Below are 22,539 nucleotides of genomic sequence, written 5' to 3'. Positions count from 1 at the left end.
ATGAAATCAATTAAACACATGAAACAAAGGAGCCTGAGAATTGGCCCACTCGCCTAAAAGCAGAATGTGACGACCAAGTGGAGTTTGGGAAGATGAAGCCCAAAGCCTGAGCAGTGTGGGTGGAGAGAAGCAGAGACACAGATCCCAAGTGCTCTGTCCTTACCCCTGGGGGCTGGTCTCGGGAGAACATCCCCCAAGTGTGCCACTCCAAGTCTCTCCTATAGGACCTGTGCTCAGTTTCCCCAAAGCCATAGAGGTACTTGGAGGGAAGGCGGGTGGAGATGCGGATAAACATGTCATTGAAGGTGAAGCCAAGGAGCTGAGAGTCCCAACTGAAACACAAAAAGGCAGATTTCAAACAGAAAATGGGCTTTTCTCTCTGCTTCCAGCAGCTGACTTTTCAAGGACAACAGAACACTTGATTCCTACCCAGAAGCTGTTCATCTCCCAAACAAAACAGAAACTCAATTTGATTAAAATATCATAGATATCCCCGCTAAAAGCCCAGGAGTTCCTCATTCATCTGTTTCCCACTCTCACTGCCTCCTTTCAGTGGTCCTCTACAATACAAATCCAAGCTCCCCTCACCATCACAGCTGGGACCACTCCACACCAGCACTGCCTTCCACCCTTGCACCCCTCAGCGCATTTTCTACGTAGCACTCAAAGCGATATTCCTACGAGTATCTCACCTCATGTCACTCCCATTTGTGCTTCTTCTGTGGCTTCTCATGCAAACATCTTATGAAGCCTTCAAGGCTGAAGCTGCCCCCTCAACCGGCATTGCAGCTTCCTCTCCCAGCACTCACCTGCTTACTTCCTCCATTGCTCCAACCACACTAGACTTCTTTTCTTTAGCATGCCAGCTTCGCTTCATCTCCTGGCCTACCCACTTCCTATTCCCTCTGTCTGAAATGCTCTTTCCCTTCGCCCTGTCTCATGTGGGTGGCTCCTTCTCATCCAGGTCCTATTAAAATATCACCTTCTTGGCGAGATCTACTCTGACCCCAATATCAGAAGCAGTAACCACACCATAACCCTCAATTACCCTGCTCTTTTGCCTACACAGCAATTATCACTATCACAATCTCCTTTTTATACTATAACTTAAATTATCTCTGTTATTTACTTATTATTTGTTGTCATGAGAAGAGAAACCTCAGCTGTCTATAAGGAGCAGCACCTAATCTAGAGAAGGCACCCCATAAACATTTGTTGGATGAATCCTCAGGCACGCTCAACTGCCTCAGTAATTATTTCCAGAATGCTAAAGATTTCCTGTAAGAACAGCTCTGAAGGAAACAACTCATCCATGGATCTGGAAGTGGACAATGTGATGTTATGAACCAGGATACATCCAAGGACAATGGACCTGGCAGCAAAGGCGCAGGTAGCCATCAACTCTGAGTCACACTAGAAGCCACTCACATTATAGTGCCTGTACTCTTCCGGCGAATTTCAATCCCAAATGGATTCTTCTTAATGAGGACATCATAGAGTTGACCCTCAGGGGTGCTGGATGGCACACTGGGTATGTTCAGAGGGACTGGAACTTCATACCGATTGTTGTTGGGATCATAAATCTAGGCCAGAGGAAAACGACTTTAGGCAAGAATACTACTCTTGAAACCTATACCCTTAGCAGAACCTTTTTGATTTTTGGACAAAAGTTCAGATGCTATGTTTCTGTCTTCTTTAAGTTTATGATGTCTGAGATTTAATTAACACATCAAATAACAATGTCAGATTTAATATGTTTGTCTGTCATTTCTCATTACTAAGGCCTCTACTGCATTAATATACGCATTGTGACATTGGTGCTAACGTAGAAAATCATTCTGGAATCAGCGTGGTATTTATGAATATGTTACTTGTTATTTTCTGTGGGTATATGAGAATATATAAATACCTTAAAACTTTTCTGAATTGAAAAATAACGTGTCTCCCCAAAATTAAATCTATTTGATTAAAATAATCAGAATGTCCTTGCTGAAGGTGGTATCTAAACTGATTCATGAGTACCTACTACATCCCTGCCTGACACTGCACAAGACACTAGGGATGTGAGCTCAATAAAGCAGTGTTATGGTTTTACAAAATTCACATGCGAATGAGAAGTGAAAGAGAGCAGCTCACAACACCTGGGTGATGTGTGCTAAGGGAGAGCTATGTTGAAGTGTTGTGAGACTCTAGAGAAGGAAATGCCTAACATTGTTTCTGGGAGACTGAGATGGTCTCCCGGGAGAAATACAATCTAGAGTATTAGAAACTTGGTAGTCATTAACCAAACAAAGAAAAGAGATCAAGTCATTCTGGTGAAGAATAACAACCACAAAGGCAGAGAGAATTAAAGTGGGCCAGAAAGAGGCAAATATTTTGGAAAGAGCTACTGTATGGTCAAGAGGTAGAGTAGGCAATGGTTAAGGCTAGAACTCCAAGGAAGTTCATTCACTTCAAACCCATTTGGTGCCTACAACATGCTAGTGCTATGATGAGGGTACAAACATACAACAGCATCATCCCTGCATTAGAGGATGTACAAAAACTCAGAATTCGGGTTGATGTCAGATTGTAAAGAAATTTTCAGGCAATGTGACAACGTCCTGATCACTTTCACTTACTCTGTCAATTACATTACAGCACTAACTATCTGCCAGGCTCTGTATTAGACTTCAGAAGCACAAAGAGGAAAGGGCACATTCCTATCCTTGAGAAGATTAGTTTAATAGAGAAGCAGACATAACAGCTAGTCCATCCCTAGTCCTTAAATGCAATTAAATTCTGGAAAGAAATGAAATCGCTGCATGTTGGTGGCTATTTTATATGTATCTCAAATTCAGTATCCCAAACTGAACATATCATCTTACATTGATCAATCACAAACCTTTTCAGTATTCCCATTCTGGTTGATGTCAGCACCATCCATATTAAGATGCAAGATACCAACACGGTCATCATTCTTGATGCTTCTCTCTCCATTGTCGCCTGCTTGCAATCGAGCACCAGACCCTGTAATCCAACTTCCTGAATCTCAAATAGGTGCACTGCTCTCCACCTTCATTCCAGTATTTAGTCCAAACCTAAGCCCTCACTTGACCTGCCTAACTGGCAGCCTCCCAACTTGTCTCTCTGTACTCACTCTTGCTCTCCCAACCATTTTCCTAACAGTAGCCACAGTAATCTTTTCCAAATGAAAATTAGGGCAGGTCTCATTGTTCCCTCAATGATTTCTCAATGCTCTCTGGATAATGACATAGTCTAATGTAGCATGATTAACTTATTTTAGGGTTGTGTGACCTGAACCAGACAAAGATAATGGAACTGAAAAGGGTCTTATCACTGCCTGATACATGTACTGTGTTTACCTTGAACTGCAGCATTTCATTCTTATGGTAAGTGACATGCAGGCGAAGGGGGTTCACGGGTGTGGAAGGGAAGGCACTGGCATGAACAGAAGACTTTAAGGAGATGTCAGCTGTGGCCCCATGGGAGTTATACTGAACATCACTGACAGAGTATAGGTCATCGACAAAATAGCAAAAAGGGACTCCAGAAGAATTGGATGCCTGAAAAGTAAGGCCAAAGTCATACATCAGCACAGCATGTGGTCTTAAAGTTCTCTAACCTAAACAGGGTTAGAAAAGTCATTTTATACGACAATAAAACCAGCCTATCACTTATCACTTGGCAATAACATAAATTTAATTTCCTGGTCTCCAAGCAAAATATTTATTTTAAAAAGTTTTGCACATGTCCCCACCTACTTGTCACATCCAGATCATGTCCCTTAGGAAGTCCTTTCTATGGATTTTAAGTAGTTATGTAAGTGCCACTGCTATGCTTAAGAAACTATAGATTAGCTGTGGAGATTTTCATGCACATGAACCCCATTAGCATGGTTACCTCCCAGATACAGCCACGGGCAGTGCAGTTTTCTGCAGAAGCACCATTCTCATCAGGGTAACAGTCTATTTTTTCTTCATCCCTTATCTTTATGCTCCACTCCACTGTGTATGCTTCTCCCAGGAAAAGATTGATGTCTGTGATAATGGCGACCTGTAGGAATGCAGAAATCACAAGGAAATTCATCTTTGGGAGAAAGGCCTTGCAAAATCTAAGACTTTATTTATTTATTTATTTATTTTGGAAAAACAAATAGACATCAGTCCAGACTTTCAACCATCCAAGCAACATATCACTTTAGCTTACAAGAAGAGAACTGTACAGTGGGGGAATCTATTTAGCAGTAACAGGGCATATGTCTCCCCTCTAGCAGAATCTTGTACATAGCATAATGAAAACAATTAGGTCAAATAAAACCTGTCGCGATCACCCCTTATTCTTTTCTACCCTAACTCCTCTTAGCCCTCTGTGTCTTGTCAGGAAGGGTGTCTTCTGCACTTCCTCTTTAGCATGATACATGGTGTCATCTCAAAGTGAGCTGATCCTCTTGCTCTCCAGTCCCCAAACCAGCATCCCCCATTGGCGTGGAGTGGTAGAAAGAACATAGCAATAAGAATCATATGACCTGGTTATCATGCCCGCATTTATGTAGTATATTGGACAAATGATTTCTTTTTTTAATTTTTAATTTTAATGAATATATAGTAGGTATACATATTTATGGAGTATATGAAATATTTTGATTCAGGCATACAATGAATAATAATCACATCAGGGCAAATTGGGAATTCTAATTCATTTCTTTGAATTTCAATTTTGGCAACAGCAAAATTGAGAGGTTGAAATAAAATCATCTTTCTTTCCACTTCTAACATCCCAGCGTCTTTATTTTTCTAAGCATAAAGGCTGCAAATTTGAAACCTTCTTTGAATCCTATTAATTCAAATATTTAATACTTTCCATATATTTTTCTTATCTTTGACACTTCTCTAGACAGCACTTCCCAAGTTAAAGTTCTCACACGTCTGGAGTAATAAAATCACATTCTAAAGATTATCATCCTTCTCCCAGTCTCCTCTCAATCTAAACCATCTTGTACTTCCCTATACTACTAGTCCCCAGCCCCCACTCCCACTCCCAACAATGCTCACACACAGTAGCACAGCCTTCATTCAAGGATCAATATGAGACTGCTTGAGAATTAATTCAAGTTGGTAACTAAGAACTCCAAAGCCTGACCACAAGTTTCCTATCCAAACTGGCCTTTTTCAAATACCAAATCTTATTTGTGCTAGTCATACAAAATTCACAGTCTAATAATGTCAGGCTATTCCCCACTTTCCAACTTTGCTGTTCCTGTGTCTCATCATAATTATTCTATTTTTGGGAAAAGCAAGTGAAACCAGCTAGAAAGATGGGAACACTGATAGGCAGAGAAGGGAATAAGAAGAAAAATACCCAACTCATTCTAGCTCTGGCCACCTCATTTTTTTCCCCAAAAAAGGCATCAAAGGTGTCCTCTCACTTCCCCAAAACAGGCATCAAAGGTGCCCTTGTCCTTCAGGGACCCATGCAAACTTGGCAAGAAGAAACATCATGGTGCTATGGAGAATTCTCAATGTACCATCTCAACAAAATGGGTTTTTACCTTCAGGTTAGAATCATAAGTGACTGTAGGAGAAGTCTGACTTGGGACACCATTGTGTTTCACCGTAACATTGCTTGGTTCCTCCGTCCCAAGAATTTTAATCTCATTGAATGCTAAATTATTGGGGTCCTTGTAGGTTGACTGTGAAATATTCACCTCCAAGTGGTTCTGCAAAACAATTAAGTCCAATTATGCATAAAGGTATGCCTGTAGTACACAGATTGTCAAGTCACTCAAATATTCCATTCCAGACTGGATACCCCCCACTGCCATGAATGCCTCTCTGCTTTCTCTACTAGTGTCTGCTCAAGAAGTACAACATTATTTTGATAATCCCCTAATTTAAAACAATCATAAAAACACACAGATAATTAAAAACTATATTTAGAAACACTACTTGCTATATTAATGCCTCCTTTTGAAAACATCGATGAAATCATAAATAGAAATGTGCTCACCTATAGCCAATAATGCATATAAAGTTACAAATATAATCACACATATACAGTATACTCAAGCACAGATGTGCTAATGGTCAGTCCAAAGCCCACACCTAAGATTCATAAAAATATGCTACTCACTTGAGTGACAGAAAACTCACATAAAAGATATACTTTATTGGCCACAGTATCTGAAAGTGACAGAAAGACAAGTCAGATTCTGGCCTGCCCACCACAGAAGAACAGATTTCACACTCCCACTCTTTTCAGCTACATCCTGATGTCACAAATGGCAGTATTTCCTTTACCTTATGGATGAATAATATTCCATTGTATTCATTCATCAATGTATACTTAGAATGTTTCCATATCTTGGCTGTTGCAAGCAATGCTGTAATGAATATGGGAGGAGTGAGTATATCTCTTAAAGATACTGGTTTCATGTCCTCTGGATATATACCCAGAAGTGGGAATTCATGGGATTGTATGGAAGTTCTGTTTTTAATTTTTTGAGGAACCTCCATACTATTTTCCATAATGGTTGTAACAATTTACAGTCCCACCAACAGTCTAAAAAATTCCATTTTCTCCACACCCTCACCAGCACTTCTCTCCTTTCTTTTTTATGATTTCCATGCTAACAGGTGTGAGGTGACATCTCGCTGTGATTTTTGACTTGCATACCTGTGTCATTTACTGATGTTGAGCATCGTTTCACATACCAGTTAGCCACTTGTATGTCTTCCTTGGAAAAACATCTGTTCAGGTCCTTCACCCACTTTTTAATTGGGTCATTTGATCTTTTGCTACTGAGTTGCATAAGTTCCTTATTTTTTGATATTAATCTCTTCTGAGATATATGGTTTGCAAACATTTTTATCCATTCTGTAGTTTGCCTTTTCATGTTGTTGATTGTTTCTTTTGCTGTGCAGGAGCCTTTTACTTTGATGTAGTCACGCCTGTTTACTTTTTGGCATTTCGCCTTTGCTTTTGGTATCATATCCAAAAAGTCATTGCCAAGACTACGTCAAGGAGGTTTTTTGCTATGTTTTCTTCTAGGAGCTTTACAATTTTAGCCCTTACATAAAAATTTTTAATTTCTTTCTTCACAGTAGCCAAGATATGAAAACAACCTAAGTGTCTATCAGTGGATGAATAGATAAAGATGTTCTGGTACATATATACAGTAGAATATTTTTCAGACATAAAAAGAAGAACATTCTGCCATTTGCAACAGCATGAATGACATAGGGGGACATTATATTAAGTGAAATAAGCGCCAGAGACAGAAAGTCCAATACTGCGTGGTCTCACTTATATGTGGAATCTGAAAAAGTTCATCTCTTAGAAGCAGAGCCTACAACAGTTGTTCTTAGAGCCTGCAGAAGTGGAAAATGGGGAGATGATGGTCAAGGGTACAAACTTTCAGTTATTAGATGAATAAGTTCTGGGGATCCAGTCTGCAGCACTGGTAGTGATCGATGTGTTCATTAAAACAGCTGTGGTAATCATTATACTATGCCTGCATATATTAAATCCTCACCTCGTCCACCTTAAATATATTCAATCTTTATTTGACAACAAAATATTTGACTACTAAATAAATAATTAATTTTTAATCTACATATTGGATTAGAGGGACAAGAGTCTCCAAGGCCAAGCCATTGTTTTTCCTTCTCTTTTCTACTGGAATATTGCAAAGATTCCCTTCCAAGGGCTTCCAAGGCATATGCTTCAAAGGAACCTATTTCCTAAACTTGAAGAACAAGAATTGTTAGTATACTGGACCCACAAATATGCTAAAATGTATGGCTAGCTGAGTACACACTTGAACAGTATATTCTTACTGGCAGGTGCATGATTTTTATATCGTCAACATTTGCTCGTAAGAATTTTCAGAGGAAGACATTAACACTGAATTAGGGAACAGTCTTGAAACCTTCTCATCTAAGCACCCATTGACAATAAAATAAGAGCCTATTATAGACATCACTGGCGAATGGGAGAACTGTCAGAGATACAAATGCATTTTTCTTTCGTCAGTAGTTCGTCCACCACTATCCCTGAATGGTGCAACCAGAAACAAAATACTTAAGTGACTCTTGCTACTGTGCCTGCTGAGATTTCTCCCACAGCTGAATGACCAGCAGGAGTGAAGGACCATAAGTCACAGGCGCAGGTTGGGAAACAGCAACATTATTGTAACAGCGCTCACCCTTTGTTTGCCCATCATCCCAGAAAAGTTCTCCTTTTGCTTCTTTGTTTTCATCTAGGGCAATAATAAGACCAAGAGGGTTCTTTCGACTGCGGGGAACAAGATTCAAGAGACAAAGACAGGAGTCAGACAATTTTGCCAGCTGAGCTGAGAATATTTCCATCAAATTTCAAACTGGAAAAGATACTAGCAGCAGATGGTTCTGTTCCTTGAGGTACAAACACAAAATCGACAGATGCATTTTTCTATAATATCAACAGTGTCACAGGAGATAGAAACACCCCAAACATTAACAATAACATCTACGTTGGAGGCAAGAATTTAAGCACCAGAGGCACTGCAATAGCTCAAATAAAAGTTGCTTCTGCAACCACTATTTGGAATACAGAGTATGAGGAGAGAAAGAAATCTTAGGCAATAACTGGTTCAGTCAGATCACTTTAGCAATGATGCCCTCAGGAGAAGTGTCCAGTGCTGTGAGGAAGATACATTTTCGCCTGCCTAAGGACCATTTATACTCAGAAAGCAACAACATACACTAAGGTCCATCTATTAAATGGTAATGAATCTGATTATTTATTACTAGTTTCTTTTGAAAGAAAAACAAATCATTCTAATGATCTACTTTAGAACTTAGAATAGGAAACACAACACATTACTTAAAGACATGGTAGAGTAGATGGACATAGAGGAAGAAGAGGATAGAGAGCAATTTTTATTTGGAATCTCTCCTCACTCTGTCACTCTCTAGGCAACCTCTCAGTTTCCTGCTCTTCCTGTTCCTCCTCTGTCTGTCACTGGACTCACATTCTCCACTGTATTCTTCCACAGTTCAGCTTTCACTATGCAAGAGAGTTAGTTTCCATTGTCAACAAAATCATCTGCTTTCTTTAAATATTCATGTATTGAGTAGCAGTCATTTCTAGGAAGTCAATGAGATACAAAAATGAATAAATCACAACCCCTGACCTGAACGACCTTCAATATCATAGGAAAAAATAGGCACGTTCACTAAAAAATGAACGCAGACAGTGAAAACAACACAAATTTAAGATATTCTAGGAGTCCAGAAACACAGTTCTACAAATATGGTAGACTGTATATTCTTCTGGAGACTTACCCAGTAAAATATTACCTGATCCTAGATAAATTACAACACATATTCCTGTTAAAATGTTCTTGGATTTGCAAGAAAGTAAGGAATATACTCAAGAGACCAAAACAATAACAGGATAGCAAAACACTGAGCTAAAACTCAAAGGGTGCTTAGTAAGCAAAACCTAGAATCTCCATGTGGCAAATTCCCATAGCAAGGTTAAAATTGGGCTATTAAGCCTAGTAATCCAAGGTACAGAATGTGAACCTCTGATTCCCGCATGAAGCCGGGATCCTTGATGGAAGTTAACGTGATGTCAGATGGAAGGAATTCCTGGCTTGCAAATAGAGGAGAAGGCAAATCATCTCTGGAGGAAGGAGACCCACATTTAGATGCTTAAGATTATCACAGTATGAAACAAGAAATCACCAAGCATACAAGGTAATAAGTCAACATAAAGGAAAGTCAGCAACAAAGAACTAACAATAGATTTAGATGGCCCTAAACACTTCAGATAATACAATTTTCACGCACAGAGTATGCGACTACTATTGAAATGCTAACACTGTTAAAGAAGAAAGACAAAATCATCTAAGGAGCAAAAAAATATATATCACAAATGACCAGAAACTTGGAAGTGGCAGTGCTTCCTCTGCTGGAAGATTAGGGAAAGACTTCTTGCTGCTGAAACGTAAAGTTTCATTTGGATCATTAAGAATATACCAGGCAAAGATGATGGAAAGGATAAATGCAAAAGCCCACATGCAGTAAAATACATGGGTATGTTTGGGAAATCGCCAGTTCTTTGGCATAGCTGGTCTGTATGTACATGGAGGTATGGCAGGAGATAAGAGTTGTTAAGGTAACGTGGAACCAGGTTGTGATTGGTTTTGAATACCCTATTAATGAAAGACTTTGGACTTCAAGCCTGGGAGCAACCAGTTGAGATTTTCATTTTGGAAAAATCAATTTGGTATCAGTGTACAGAACAGCTTGAAGGTGAACAGTTAGAAAATGGAAGCCAACTGGTATTGGATTTAGGGATATTTCCCATTAGTATCATAAAAAGTCTAGAATTTGAAAAATTAAAGCAGTAAGAGAGGTTCAAAAGAAAAGACAGGTTTCTGGCTTCCAAAGAACTCCTAGTTTATTAAAGACAAATAGGTTAATACTCTCAAAGGCATGAAGATATAAATGCACACCTCTTTAGTACAGATGGAATCTATAATTTTGGAATCAATTATGTATAAAGGAAAATTCAGTGACATATACTTTTGAGGTTTTTTTTGAATCCACTTTTGAATCACAAGAAAGAAATCTCTTAGCGGGAGAAAAGAAAGAGGAAGTTGAGATTCTAGGAGGGTGGAAAGTGGATCCTGACCCTCCTAAAATGAGAATAAGTGATTCAAGAGGAAAGAAACATGGGTGGGCAGTGTGGCCAAGGCCGATAGAGGCATCAACTGATCTGGTTTGCCCAGAATTGAGAAGCATCTCAAGAGGGGAGAGTTCTGGTGCTAAAATGCATCAGTCCTGGCAAACCAAGGAGGCTGACCACCTGGCTGTTAGCGTGTTTCAAAAGAAATTCAAAGGGTTTAAGGAAGGACATGAATTACAGTCTTTCAAAAGCTACTGGATACAGTTCTAAAACAACAGCTTCTGAAAAGCTCTTGTGAATTGTGGTTGCTCTTATTTTGACTTCCATGTCAGATGTGAGATTTAAAAAATGACATTCTTAGACCTTTCATCTCACTCCCTTAGACTTAAAAGAGTTGTTAATAATTAGACAAAAAGTATAGAGTCTGAAAAAGATTAACACACAAACAACAAAACAAAGAAAAAAGTTGTGAGTAGAATTGCATGTGGGTTTGAGAGTGATGCTTACATTTTGGTGGACTTCATTACAAATTGTTGAGCTAAATGACATGTAAAGGAAAACCTGAGTCTTGTCATTCACCTTAAGTGGGTGTTCAGTGCAGGCTCTTGCCAGGGCAGGATGTAGCCCCCACGGACATGAAGATTAATGTGGTCAAGAGGGGCTGGCAAGGTCTTCCACTCTCCTCTTGCATTAATATCCACACCCTGAGGGCAGAGGAAGGTAAAAGATGAGGAAGGAGAGGACAGGCCCCTCCCTGAACAATACATCCTGCCAGATATCTCATCCTCCCCTCTGAACTTATGCCTGTTCATCACCGTTTGCAACATACCTGCTATTACCCATTCTGCATTCGCACAGTGCTGCATAAAACCTCACAAGGCTGCTATAATATCTTGTTAGGGTCTCTTGCCTTTGCTTCCACCGTACAAATTACATTTGCCTGATGTGTAACAGGAAGAGCTGCTACACTCTCACCTGTATCAGAACCTAAGGGACAATCCTTCCATCCTACATGTTCTCAACTAGAGCAGGGCTTTTCAGTCTCAGCACTATTGAGATTTGGGGCCAGACAATTCTCTGGCGATGGGGCTATCCTGTGCCATTTGATATTTAGCAGAATCCTCAGATGTCAGCAGCATCGACTACTCACCCCCAGCCTGTTGTGACAACCAAAAATATCTCCAGGCATTGCCAAATGTCCCCTGGTAGGCAAAATCCTCTCATTTCAGAGCTGCTACTTTACAGGTAAGAAGCAGTTATTGTTGACAACAAGCAAACAAATATGCATGGCTGTGTTCCAATAAAACTTTATTTGCAAATCAGCTAACAACCAGATTTGGCTGTGGGCCATAGTTTGCCAGCTTGTGCTCTAGAATGACTAATAGTTACCCAAACTTGGGAAGATTAATTTCGGTGACACTTCTTCATTAATCCTAACTATGAGATTCATCTTCATTTTAATTAAACATAAAAAATTTCATCTCTTTCTTTTTTTTTTTTCTTGAGACACAGTCTCGTTCCGTCACCCAGGCTGGAGTGCAGTGGCACAATCTCAGCTCACTGCAACCTCCGCCTCCCAGGTTCAAACAATTGTCATGCCTCAGCCTCCTGAGTAGCTGGGACTACAGGTGCATGCCCCTACACCCGGCTAATTTTTTATATTTTTCATAGAGATGGGGTTTCACCGTGTTAGCTAGGATGGTCTCGATCTCCTGACCTTGTGATCTGTCCACCTCGGCCTCCCAAAGTGCTGGGATTACAGGTGTGAGCCACCACACCTGGCCCAATTTCATCTTTTTCTAAACAGCTTGCTCCATGACTTCTTTTGTCTTTCCCTCTTCAATCAAAGATATCTTCTGTTAGTGAATGGGAGACTCAACATGCACACTCAGGACAAAGGCCAGTCTCACGTAAAGAAAGCTGGCCACCGCTTCCTAGGGAAGGCCTGGTTGGGACGCACACAGGAGAGACTTAACATGTTACCACCCTAAGGGCAGATCCAGACTAGGAACAGGAAGAGGAGTCTGGGGCTGTGGAGAGGACTTGGGCTCCAATGGACTGAGAAGAGAAGGAACAAAATTGCACATCCTCCTCCAGTTTTCACCTAATCTCACTGAAATCTCCTTGGATGAAAGGGGCCAGCACATGCTCTGCTTCCTGTATCCCTGCTTGTACCCCTTTGTTGTATTTCCAGCCCTCAACTATGTTCTCCTCAGAAAGTCAGAAGAAGAGGCCTAGTTAGAAATGAAGGAAATACCTCCTTTGATTCTTCCCCAAGAATCAGGGTCTGATTTGTCAGGGTCCCAGCAAGAGCCCACCACCCCAGAGCTGCCCGGGAAGACCCTGGCTTCCCAGCTGAGTCTTTGGGAATCATACTAGCAATGAAACTATGCGGCAAGGAGCTCTTCATTGCTTCCTCATTTCTAAATGCACTTGCACTGCTTAGACACACAAGGGTTGTGTCCCATACCTCTGTGTGTGTTTTGCACATTGCCTAATCACTTGTGTGCCTTATGTAATTATGTGCAGCGCCCTTCTTTGAGCATCTATGCTATGGAAGGAGATATTTAATCAAAAGAGACAAAACGGCCTCTATGCTTACAAACTTACAGCAGGCAAAGATATCAACAATAAAAACAAAAACGATAGTTTGCAACACAATTTCTAATGTTGGCTAGCATCTGCCTTTACACAACATTGTAAATAGCAGTGATATAAAGAAATGTTAAAAACTAACACAGAACACCCACAAAAAAACAGACCCTGAGTGAGATGCTTTATGTGTTATTTCACAACGGTTCTATGAGGAAAGTGGTCTTACCCCCCTTGGAGGTGAGAAAACTGAGATTACAAGGGTTAAAGTGGCTTCTCTAAGACCACACAGCAGGTGGGTTACAGAGCCAGCATTTGACCTAAGTTTTATCGGATCTAAAGCCTTTGTACTCGCTACAATATTCCCATGTTGTATAAACATTCAGAAAAACTTACCGTGTAGTAATCGTACCAACGGGCTCTAGGGAAATATGCAGTGACATTTCTGGCATTCTAAAATGAAACACAAACAAGGTGAGGCAGTGGGCACCATTTTCCAGGACAGAGTAATCAAACTGCTTAGGAAAGAGGTGAAATAATTGTGATGGCTTTGGACCCATCTGCCTCATGTCTCGAGAGGTTAGCAACTGGGGCAACCTTCTTCCCGTTTTCTTTTTTAAACGGGAGATTTTTCTACCCAAAACAAGTGGCTCTCATAAAGCACTTTGGTATCCAGGACTTCGGGAAAAAATAAATCACTGTTTGCTTATAGACATAGACTTACCCCATTTCCTCTTAAAGAGACAAACAAGTGAGGTTGTGTCTGGGGCAGAAGAAAATTTTGTGGGTATAATGAGATTTTGGGGCCGGGTGCGATGGCTCACGCCTGTAATCCCAGCTCTTTGGGAGGCCGAATCGGGCGGATCATGAGGTCAGGATATTGAGACCATCCTGTCTAACACAGTGAAACCCCGTCTCTACTAAAAATACAAAAAAAGAAAAGAAAAAAAAAATTAGCCGGGCATGGTGGTACGTGCCTGTAGTCCCAGCTACTCAAGAGGCTAAGGCAAGAGAATCACTAGAACCCAGGAGGCAGAGGTTGCAGTGAGCCAAGATCACGCCACTGCATTCAAGCCTGGGCAACAGAATGAGACTCTGTCTCAAAAAAAAAAAAAAAAAAAAAAAGATTTGAGGGAGGTGCAATTAATTGGTATTTTAATCAGAAGCCTAATCAACAACAGAACTAAAGAAATGGCCTTTACTGCTGGGAGGAGCTCCTGTAGAGGAAGGGAAGGGTTAGCCAGCAGCAATACAAGTACACACATTGCCAAGCAATCCTTCTGAAAAGTTGTAATAGTGCTAGAGGACTGTTATGAATTCTTTACAATACTGCCCCCATCTGATCTTCTATTCCTTATTTTAGTTAACGAAGAAACGATTGTGTCATTGAATATACCATGAGGTGTTTCCTTCTTGATCATCCTATGAACCAGAATTGTTAGGCTCATTTTAAAGATGAAGGAGCTGAGGCCCAGAACACCTAAGTGATGGACTTCAGCTCAGAAAGAGAGGAAGAGACACAGGTAGAATAAGAAACCATGTCTTAGGACCCCCACCAGCTCAGGCCTCTTCTCCTCGTCCTTTTCCCCAAGGCTCACAGCTAGGATCCTCCCCCCATTCGGAGGCCTCCATACTCACGCGCTCCAGGACAGGGCTGACCAGGAAGGCTGGGCCCAGCAGGAACTGACTGTCTATGTCCCATGTCACCTGGTCTGACACAAACCTGGAAAGGGAAATGAAGGTGCCCAACAGAGCCCAACAGAGCCCCAGCCCGACACTCTGAAGAAGCTCCTCAAGTTCAGATCCAAGTCGGAAATCCAGCTGCCCCTGAGCCATCCTTTCTTTGTTCCTAGGCCTAGCATCATCAGGAGCACCCAGCCTCTGCTTTCCCCATGGGATGTGCCTCAAACTTCTGAAATGCTGGGGTGTAAATGTGTTCTGTCCTGTAAAATATTACCTCATTTCTTAAGCATGGCACATTTTAAATGCAAGGATGGCCCTCCTCCCTCAATTCTCTTGCTGAAATCCTTCTTTTGTGACCTGGGTCCATATAACCAAACTGCTACAAAAGATAGGCCTTTGCACAGCCAAATTAGAATGAAACTATTCTATGCTGTACTGCATCATTTCAATTTTGGTCATTCAATAAATCGCCTTTTTTCATGACCTATGGTATGTATAGCACTGTGCTAAAGAGAGTAATCAAGCATAGTTTGTGCCTGAAGAGCCCATGTCAAAAGGCAATCGTGTCTTTAATTTGGAAGCGTTGTGCATATCAACTGCCACCACATAGAATGCAATAAGTCATCCATTAGTCATCGGGATCCCTGCTGGACACTCACTCATGGAGCAGAGGTCGCACAACAGTGACGCCCTCCGTGTGGGCCTTATGCATCAAGGTATACAGATATGGCAACAGGGTGTATCTGGTCTGCAGGACAGTTCTGGAAATGTTCACAAAAGCAGCATCCCAGGACACAGGGTCTTGTCTCTAAAGGAGAAAGAGAACAGTGTTGGGAGCTCGCCCTGGAATTTCTAGGGGATTTAAGAAGGTCACTGAAAGCATACTCCAATTGAAGATCACTCACAGCTAAACAAAAGAAAACTACACATGAGGCCCAGAGAATATTCTTAATAGACTGGAAAGAGTCACCAAAGCTCTCCTAAGACAGCTGATAAAATTTCACTGTAAGACATTCTTTTTGGAACATTTGGTACAATTCTGCCTAAAATACAGGAAAAAATAATAATCTAAAGCACAATGAGGAATATGGTTCATTGAGATACCAGGTCTTCACAAGTTTTAAGGCTGCAGTGGCTTGTGCCTGTAATCCCAGCACTTTTGGAGGCTGAATCGAGTGGATCACTTGAGCCCAGGAATTCAAGACCAGCCTGTGAAATATGGCAAGATCCAATCTCTACAAAAAAATCAAAAATTAGGTGGGCACGTTGGGATGTGCCTGTATCCCAGCTACTCAGAAGGCTGAGGTGGGACAACGGCTTTAGCGCCAGAGGTCGAGGCTGCACTCAGCCATGATTGGGACACTGCATGATTCAGCCTGGCCAACAGAGTAAATCCCTGTTTCAAAAAAAAAAAACAAAACAAACAAACAAAAACAAACAAACAAAAAAAACACCTTTTTAAAAAGATATCCCAGGAAATACAGACTGCATTAATTTTAGCTCAGAAATGGAGATTGTCTTTCCAGTGACACAGAACAGTGGAGGTAGAAGCCACTGTCCTACCCTGGTCCCAATGGTGTTGTGGTTTCTTGAGAAGGGGTAAAAGGCCCCCAGCTGCATCCAGCGAACACACATCTCATATTCAGCATCTTCAAAGAACCCACAGATATCTGCTCCCGTCTGAAACAAGAGGAAATAAAAGGAGCCCGCTGATGATTTCTGAAAGATGTCCCCACCTTCTTGGTGCTTAGGAGGATCCCAAGGACACTCACATAGGATATGCCGAAGAGGCTGAACTCCATCATGCCTGCAACGAGAAGCACAGCTGTGTCACACCAGGTTCTCATGATCTGCCTCCTTATCTCTTCCCCAAGATTCCCAACTCCCTGCCCTACAAGCACAGGCCCTGGAAAGGAGCCCACGCACCAATGATAGATTTCTTCAGCTGATCCCACGCGGCCGTGTTGTCTCCCAGCCAATGTCCTGCCCAGCGGCCAGAAGAGGGAAATGTGGAGCGGGTGATGACGACCCCTCGCTGTCCTGTCACCTCCTGCACAGCTCTAGTTGGAGGGGAAACGGAGGTGAACTAAGGCCACGGCCAGGGAGTAAAGGCCATAGAGCTTCTGCTCCCAGAGCCCTTGAGCCTAGTGAATGTTTGCTGCATGATTGGAGGGAACATGGGAATCTGAGCTGTAATGGGGGCTCCACTGATCCCAGATGATGGAGATAACGAGTCACGTGTTCTCACAGTGCTTTACAAAGAACTTCACTGTAGCAAACTCTCTGGAGTACCCAAAAATAGTAAGGAATTACTAAATCTTGCTAATGGTTTCCTCAATACTTAGTTTTCTATATTTGAGGAGGAACACAGTGAAGGTTATAAGATCCTCTTAGAAGAATTCATAGTATTCATTGAGCTTGCAAAGCAGGACTGTGCTAATTCAGTACGATACCAGTTACCCTCCACCAAGAATGGCCAAAAATAAAAATATCTCCAAAGATGATTCACTTTGAAATAAACGGGAGAGATGCCCAGTCCTCTGTGTTCCCTTCACCTCCTGTAACTAAAGCTATTGTTCCACTGGCTGCCCTGTGTGACCATTATGGTGTCTCCATGTGAGTCTTTCCCACTAGGATCATTAAGTTTTTCACTGGTGGAACCATGCCTTATTTAAATCTGTCCTCCTACTTTTAATCACAGGGCCTGGCTCCATGTCAAAGACTATTTGCTTAATTAATTAAGAATCATTACACAGTTATGAGAATCTTCTTAATCCTTAGAAATGGAATGAAAGGAAAACTAGGGTAGCTATGTCAGTCACTGGCAATCGCTATAGGTTGTGACAGCTGGAGAAGGGAGACAGACACTCACTCGTATGTGGGTCTGGTCTGGGACCACCCGTACAGGTTGTGCACATTGTAGTGCTGCACCGGGGAGCCATCTGGGAGGATCTGCTGACTCTCCATGCAAAGGGTCTTGCTGCTCAGGCCCCTGTCCCTAGACTCCAAATCTGAGGAGGAAGAACTGGTGAGGTGAAATCCAGCCTGGATTCTGTTTCTCCCTGACCTCTCTTCAAGGGATTGGGCCCTGGATCTTAAGACTAACTTCAGTCCTGCCTGTATCCCTCTCCATCTCCCCAGAGACATGAGCACAGCGCCCCCAGCTCTCAGCTGCAATGGCGGCTCCAGTGTTTCCGACATCAAGTTCACAGAAGGAAGCAGAGGTGTCAGGAAGAACGTACAGCTGTCAAACACTACATGACAGGCTCTGATTTAGGCTTTTGACTTGCCAATTATTTCCATAATTCTATGAAGAAGATCTCATTATCTGTCTTTTACATTTTAGCAAACTGAGATTTGGAAATATCGCATAATCTGTGAAAAGTCACAAAACTCCTAGAGAGAACAATTTCTGGAGCCAAGATATGAACCCAATCATAATTCCAAAGCCCATCAACTCTATGATAAGGGGAAGCCAGTAATTTCCACTCACTGATGACACAAGAAATTCCTGTGATGGAATTCACACAAGCCTGAAAACTAAGAAACCCAGCTGTGAGAACCCTTTGTGCCATGAGCTCTGCTAAGTGCTTTCTGGACAAATTTCAAGAAATTTGCTCAATGAATCTATTCACTTGCACATGCCCGGCTGGGTAAAGCACATGCCGAGCTTTTGTCTCTGGTCCCCAGTAAACCACAGCAGCCATGAGGATGTGCCCTGAGCTGTGGGGTCACCCCTGGCCTCGGGCTCCTCCAGTGTAATCCTTCCAGTCGTGGCTCTGCCAGTCAAGGAGGCCAAGGCTTCTTACGTGGCATGTAGGGAGGGTGGTTCAGAGAGGCGTCCCTGCAGCCTGGAGAAACTGCCCCATTCACGAAGCTTGATGGTTCATTCATATCCTAGAAATGCCAAACACAGACATACCTCACTTTTTAAGATAATTACGTCCTGCCAATTCTGAGCCAAGGAAGCAGTGAATAAATTGTTCAACATCCAGTAATCCCTGTAGATGCCAGCCCTGGGAGCTTCATCAAATCCTGGTGAGAACTGGCTAGAAAGATTAATTCACTCCTACAGAACGACTGGCTAGAGGGGTAAAAAAATATATCTCTTTCAGGGTGGCTGTGAGGCAATCAAATTTCCAAGAAATTCCTAGTAAATTGCCTCCCAGGTTTTTTTTTTGGTTTTGTTTTTCATTTTTTGAGACGGAGTTATGCTTGTTTCCCAGGCTGGAGTGCAATGGTGCGATCCTGGCTCACTGCAACCTCTGCCTCCTACGTTCAAGTGATTCTCCTCCCTCAGCTACCCAAATAGCTGGAATTATAGGCATGTGCCACCATGCACAACTAATTTTGTATTTTTAGTAGAGACGGAGTTTCTCCATGTTGGTCAGGCTGGTCTCAAACTCCCAACCTCAGGTTATCAGCCCACCTCAGCCTCCCAAAGTGCTGGGATTACAGGCGTGAACCACCACGCCTGGTCCGGCCTCAGAGGTTTTACAGTAGGAGCATCAGGTCTGGTAGAAGGTGTGAGGGCTATCAGGGCTGTCCCTCTCCTGAGAGGAGGAAGTGTCTGATATGTCCAAAGTCTTCCTTGGACAATGACTATCCTCTTAACTGAAGGTCAGTGGTACATATACTTAGGCACACAAAGATAGACAAGAGCCACTGGTACACAGAGACACACACACACTTACAATCCACATGCCATCAAACTTCAAGCTCCTCTCTGGATTCTGTGGATTGTTGTATAGTTCTTCTATTTCCCTCTTCCACCACTTGCCAGTTGAATTACGGAAAAAGTCTGGGAAGGCCACATAAGCTCGATATAGCTATAAAAAAGAAATATAATTTCTTTGTCCCACACAAATATAGAAGACAGCAAACAGGCACTTACTGAGAATGCAACTCACACAAATACTTCAACTGCATGGTGACAGACAGCCTGAATAGGGCCTAAATAATGTTATTAACTTATTAGAGAAATGTAGAATGAGAGGAGAAATTAGTGCAATTTGCACACCTTCCCAGCATTTGGAAAACATCCAAAAACTGTTCTCTTCATATACACGTGGATGATGACAATCAGTGACCCGAACTAGTGACCTCATGCACTCGATGCCCAACCCTCAACGTCAGTCCTGCCATTTCCTATGCACTCCTCAAAGACAAAGCCAGGGAGAGACTGCAGACATGAGATGCATGGTAATAGGTTAGGAAGAAACACCCAGGGACTCCTTCCTATGTCATTCCCACTGAGAGAGGGGAGGAAGGAATAAGATTACATTTCCGGATATTAGACAAGTACGCCTCAGTGTTTTCTACAATTTCGGAATCACATGACAACTACAGCTGTATGTAACATAAATTGAGAGGACTTAAAGAGGATGCATCAACTTCCCTTTATTTTCCTCTACCCTCAAATAATAAAAGCAGTGTTTTTACTTTAACCTGAAAGAAAGATTCAAGATACATCTTTTTAACTACATTGTAGATTTTTGAGAGTAAGAAGTTTGTTTTATATCCTTCTGAGTGATATTTATATTGCCCACAATGCTCAGCTTAGAACCTGGGATAAAATACATACTCAGTGTTTAACAGTGGGTTCACACCACTTAGAAGCAGCAAGGAAATGTCCATCAATTTTAATATACTCATGTTGTTTGTTATGGAACATTACAGTCCTTTGTTTGTCTCAGTAAATAGCCTCCTCTATGATAATCACACCATTGTAAGAGTTAAAGAGCTAAAGAATGCTGGTGAGGAGGGTGGGGAAGGCAACAGAAACAGGACTTGGTCTAGGGGAGCTCCAGTTCTTATACACCACAGATAAAAGGCAGGTAGGAACCCACATGTCTAGAAAAAGGGCAGAAAAAGGAACATAAGAAAACAGGAACAGATCAGCCTACATGGGTCTGGCTGTCAAGCATGTGAGAAGACAGTGGGTCACATCACAGAGAATCTTGAGAGAAGTGGGCATGCCAGGGATGCCTTTTGTTAGGAAATGGAGGTAGGAACCAGGAAACCCGACAAAGAGAACCTTTCACCAGAAACTGAGAGCTCCAGATCAGGGAGGGTTAGAAACAATGGGATGGGTGGGGGTTGGAGAATTAGAATAAAGAGATTATCAGCCACAGCTGAGTCAGAATTCTATCCCATACGGGGTACACGTAGGGAACCCGGCCAGCCGTGAGGTAGGAACTTCCCTAAGTACTGCTCGGATGACCCTTTCCAACTTCATAAAAATGTTCTGCCGTTCTCCAAGGTGCTGCCTTTGCCTGTCCATATTCAACTCTTGCCTTGTGGCTTCTGCCTTCACTTTCTCCACTCTCCTGTAAGGAGCCATGTATTCATTCAAGCAAGAAATGCTTAGTCAATCGGGAAAAAAATTCAGGTCCAGAAGCATGGACTACTTGGATCCATTACAAGCAACAAACCGTCCCCAGGAGAGAGCAAGTTTTACAATAAGGCTGGAAACTGACAGGTAAAAGCAAAGTTGAGAAACCCAAGGAATGGTGGGGCTCGGGGCAGGACTCATAAGTATGAAGATGGAGACACCTGTTCATGGGGGAAAAAAGAAAGATATACAAAGAAAATGACCTAGTCAGTCTTCGAGGGTTGAAGACTGTTTAAAAGGGATAACCAAGGCAACAACAGTAAGTATACCAGTTCAGAGAAAAGATGGCACTTCTAGGAGGTATGGCCTAGTGGGAATTTCTTGGGCCTCTGGAATCTGACAGCCTTGGAATTGAAATCACCACTCTGTCACCTAAAACTGTGAACAAATAATTTAAGCTCTCTGGTCTTAAATTCCAAGGATAATAATACATAGCTACATCCCAGTGGCCAGTAAAGTATTACTACATATAAAGTAATAGGCATACAGACTGACACCCAAGACACATCCCCTAAGTGTTTCTCCCTTGCCAAGCCCATGTCCACGGTACAGGCATGTCCACATTCCCAGGAACAGCTGCCCCTGCCTACAAACCCTGACTCCACCCACATTTACAAACACCCTTTTACCTCCACTTGGCTGTCCCAGTCTAGAGACCCATTCACAACAACATCAGGAAAATCAGGCCAGACCTATGGAGAGAAACACGTTCAGTAGCAATGCACTAGACAATTTCCCTTACATAGTATTTCCTAATAAATTATTATACAAACCATGCTCCTAGGAGCAATAATACTTTGACTATCACATAGGATTGACATAAAAGAAAAGTGAATTCCATAACACGTTACATTACCTTAAAAGTCGTTAATTGTATCAACAAATATTGGTTGAGAAAAGGAGAGCTTCTGACCTCAGAGCCCAAATAGAAAAGGCCAAAAATAACATACACTGGCGTGTGACCCACCAACAGTGACCCACCCTCAGGCTGGGGACTAGTGCATCATCGCTTAGGATTATACCTTTCCCCAGACAATGTCTCCATCATTTGGGTACTTGATGAAGACGTCATCCTCCACGCCCCGAGTGAAGGCAGGATAGGGCTGTGTCTCATTGCCAGAAATGGCTGGATCCTGAAATCAAAGCATAAGTCAGTTGGGGAAATCAAAGCCACAGAATGAGGAGAAACAGAA

At 42.1% G+C, this 22,539-nt stretch overlaps 1 protein-coding gene across 3 annotated transcripts in view; it reads right to left on the bottom strand.

Moving 5' to 3' along the window:
- MGAM (maltase-glucoamylase) overlaps positions 1–22,539 on the bottom strand; it is a 116,108-nt gene that overhangs the window by 24,560 nt on the left and 69,009 nt on the right. For all 3 annotated transcript variants that reach the window (XM_016958281.4, XM_016958280.4, XM_063815698.1), the window contains 19 exons: positions 22,369–22,479; positions 21,976–22,038; positions 19,647–19,781; positions 18,762–18,849; positions 17,825–17,963; positions 16,879–17,012; positions 16,725–16,759; positions 16,516–16,632; positions 15,612–15,760; positions 14,908–14,992; positions 13,666–13,722; positions 11,257–11,381; positions 8,207–8,295; positions 6,133–6,182; positions 5,552–5,719; positions 3,904–4,056; positions 3,366–3,566; positions 1,429–1,583; positions 164–332 (listed from right to left, as the gene is read on the bottom strand). In XM_016958281.4, coding sequence (XP_016813770.3) covers positions 164–332; positions 1,429–1,583; positions 3,366–3,566; positions 3,904–4,056; positions 5,552–5,719; positions 6,133–6,182; positions 8,207–8,295; positions 11,257–11,381; positions 13,666–13,722; positions 14,908–14,992; positions 15,612–15,760; positions 16,516–16,632; positions 16,725–16,759; positions 16,879–17,012; positions 17,825–17,963; positions 18,762–18,849; positions 19,647–19,781; positions 21,976–22,038; positions 22,369–22,479 — 2,223 coding nt within the window. The remainder of the gene's footprint in view (positions 1–163; positions 333–1,428; positions 1,584–3,365; positions 3,567–3,903; positions 4,057–5,551; positions 5,720–6,132; positions 6,183–8,206; positions 8,296–11,256; positions 11,382–13,665; positions 13,723–14,907; positions 14,993–15,611; positions 15,761–16,515; positions 16,633–16,724; positions 16,760–16,878; positions 17,013–17,824; positions 17,964–18,761; positions 18,850–19,646; positions 19,782–21,975; positions 22,039–22,368; positions 22,480–22,539) is intronic.

This window comes from Pan troglodytes, chromosome 6, assembly GCF_028858775.2.
Source record: "Pan troglodytes isolate AG18354 chromosome 6, NHGRI_mPanTro3-v2.0_pri, whole genome shotgun sequence".
Lineage (NCBI taxonomy): Eukaryota > Metazoa > Chordata > Mammalia > Primates > Hominidae > Pan > Pan troglodytes.
This window is presented reverse-complemented; position numbering and strand designations above follow the sequence as displayed.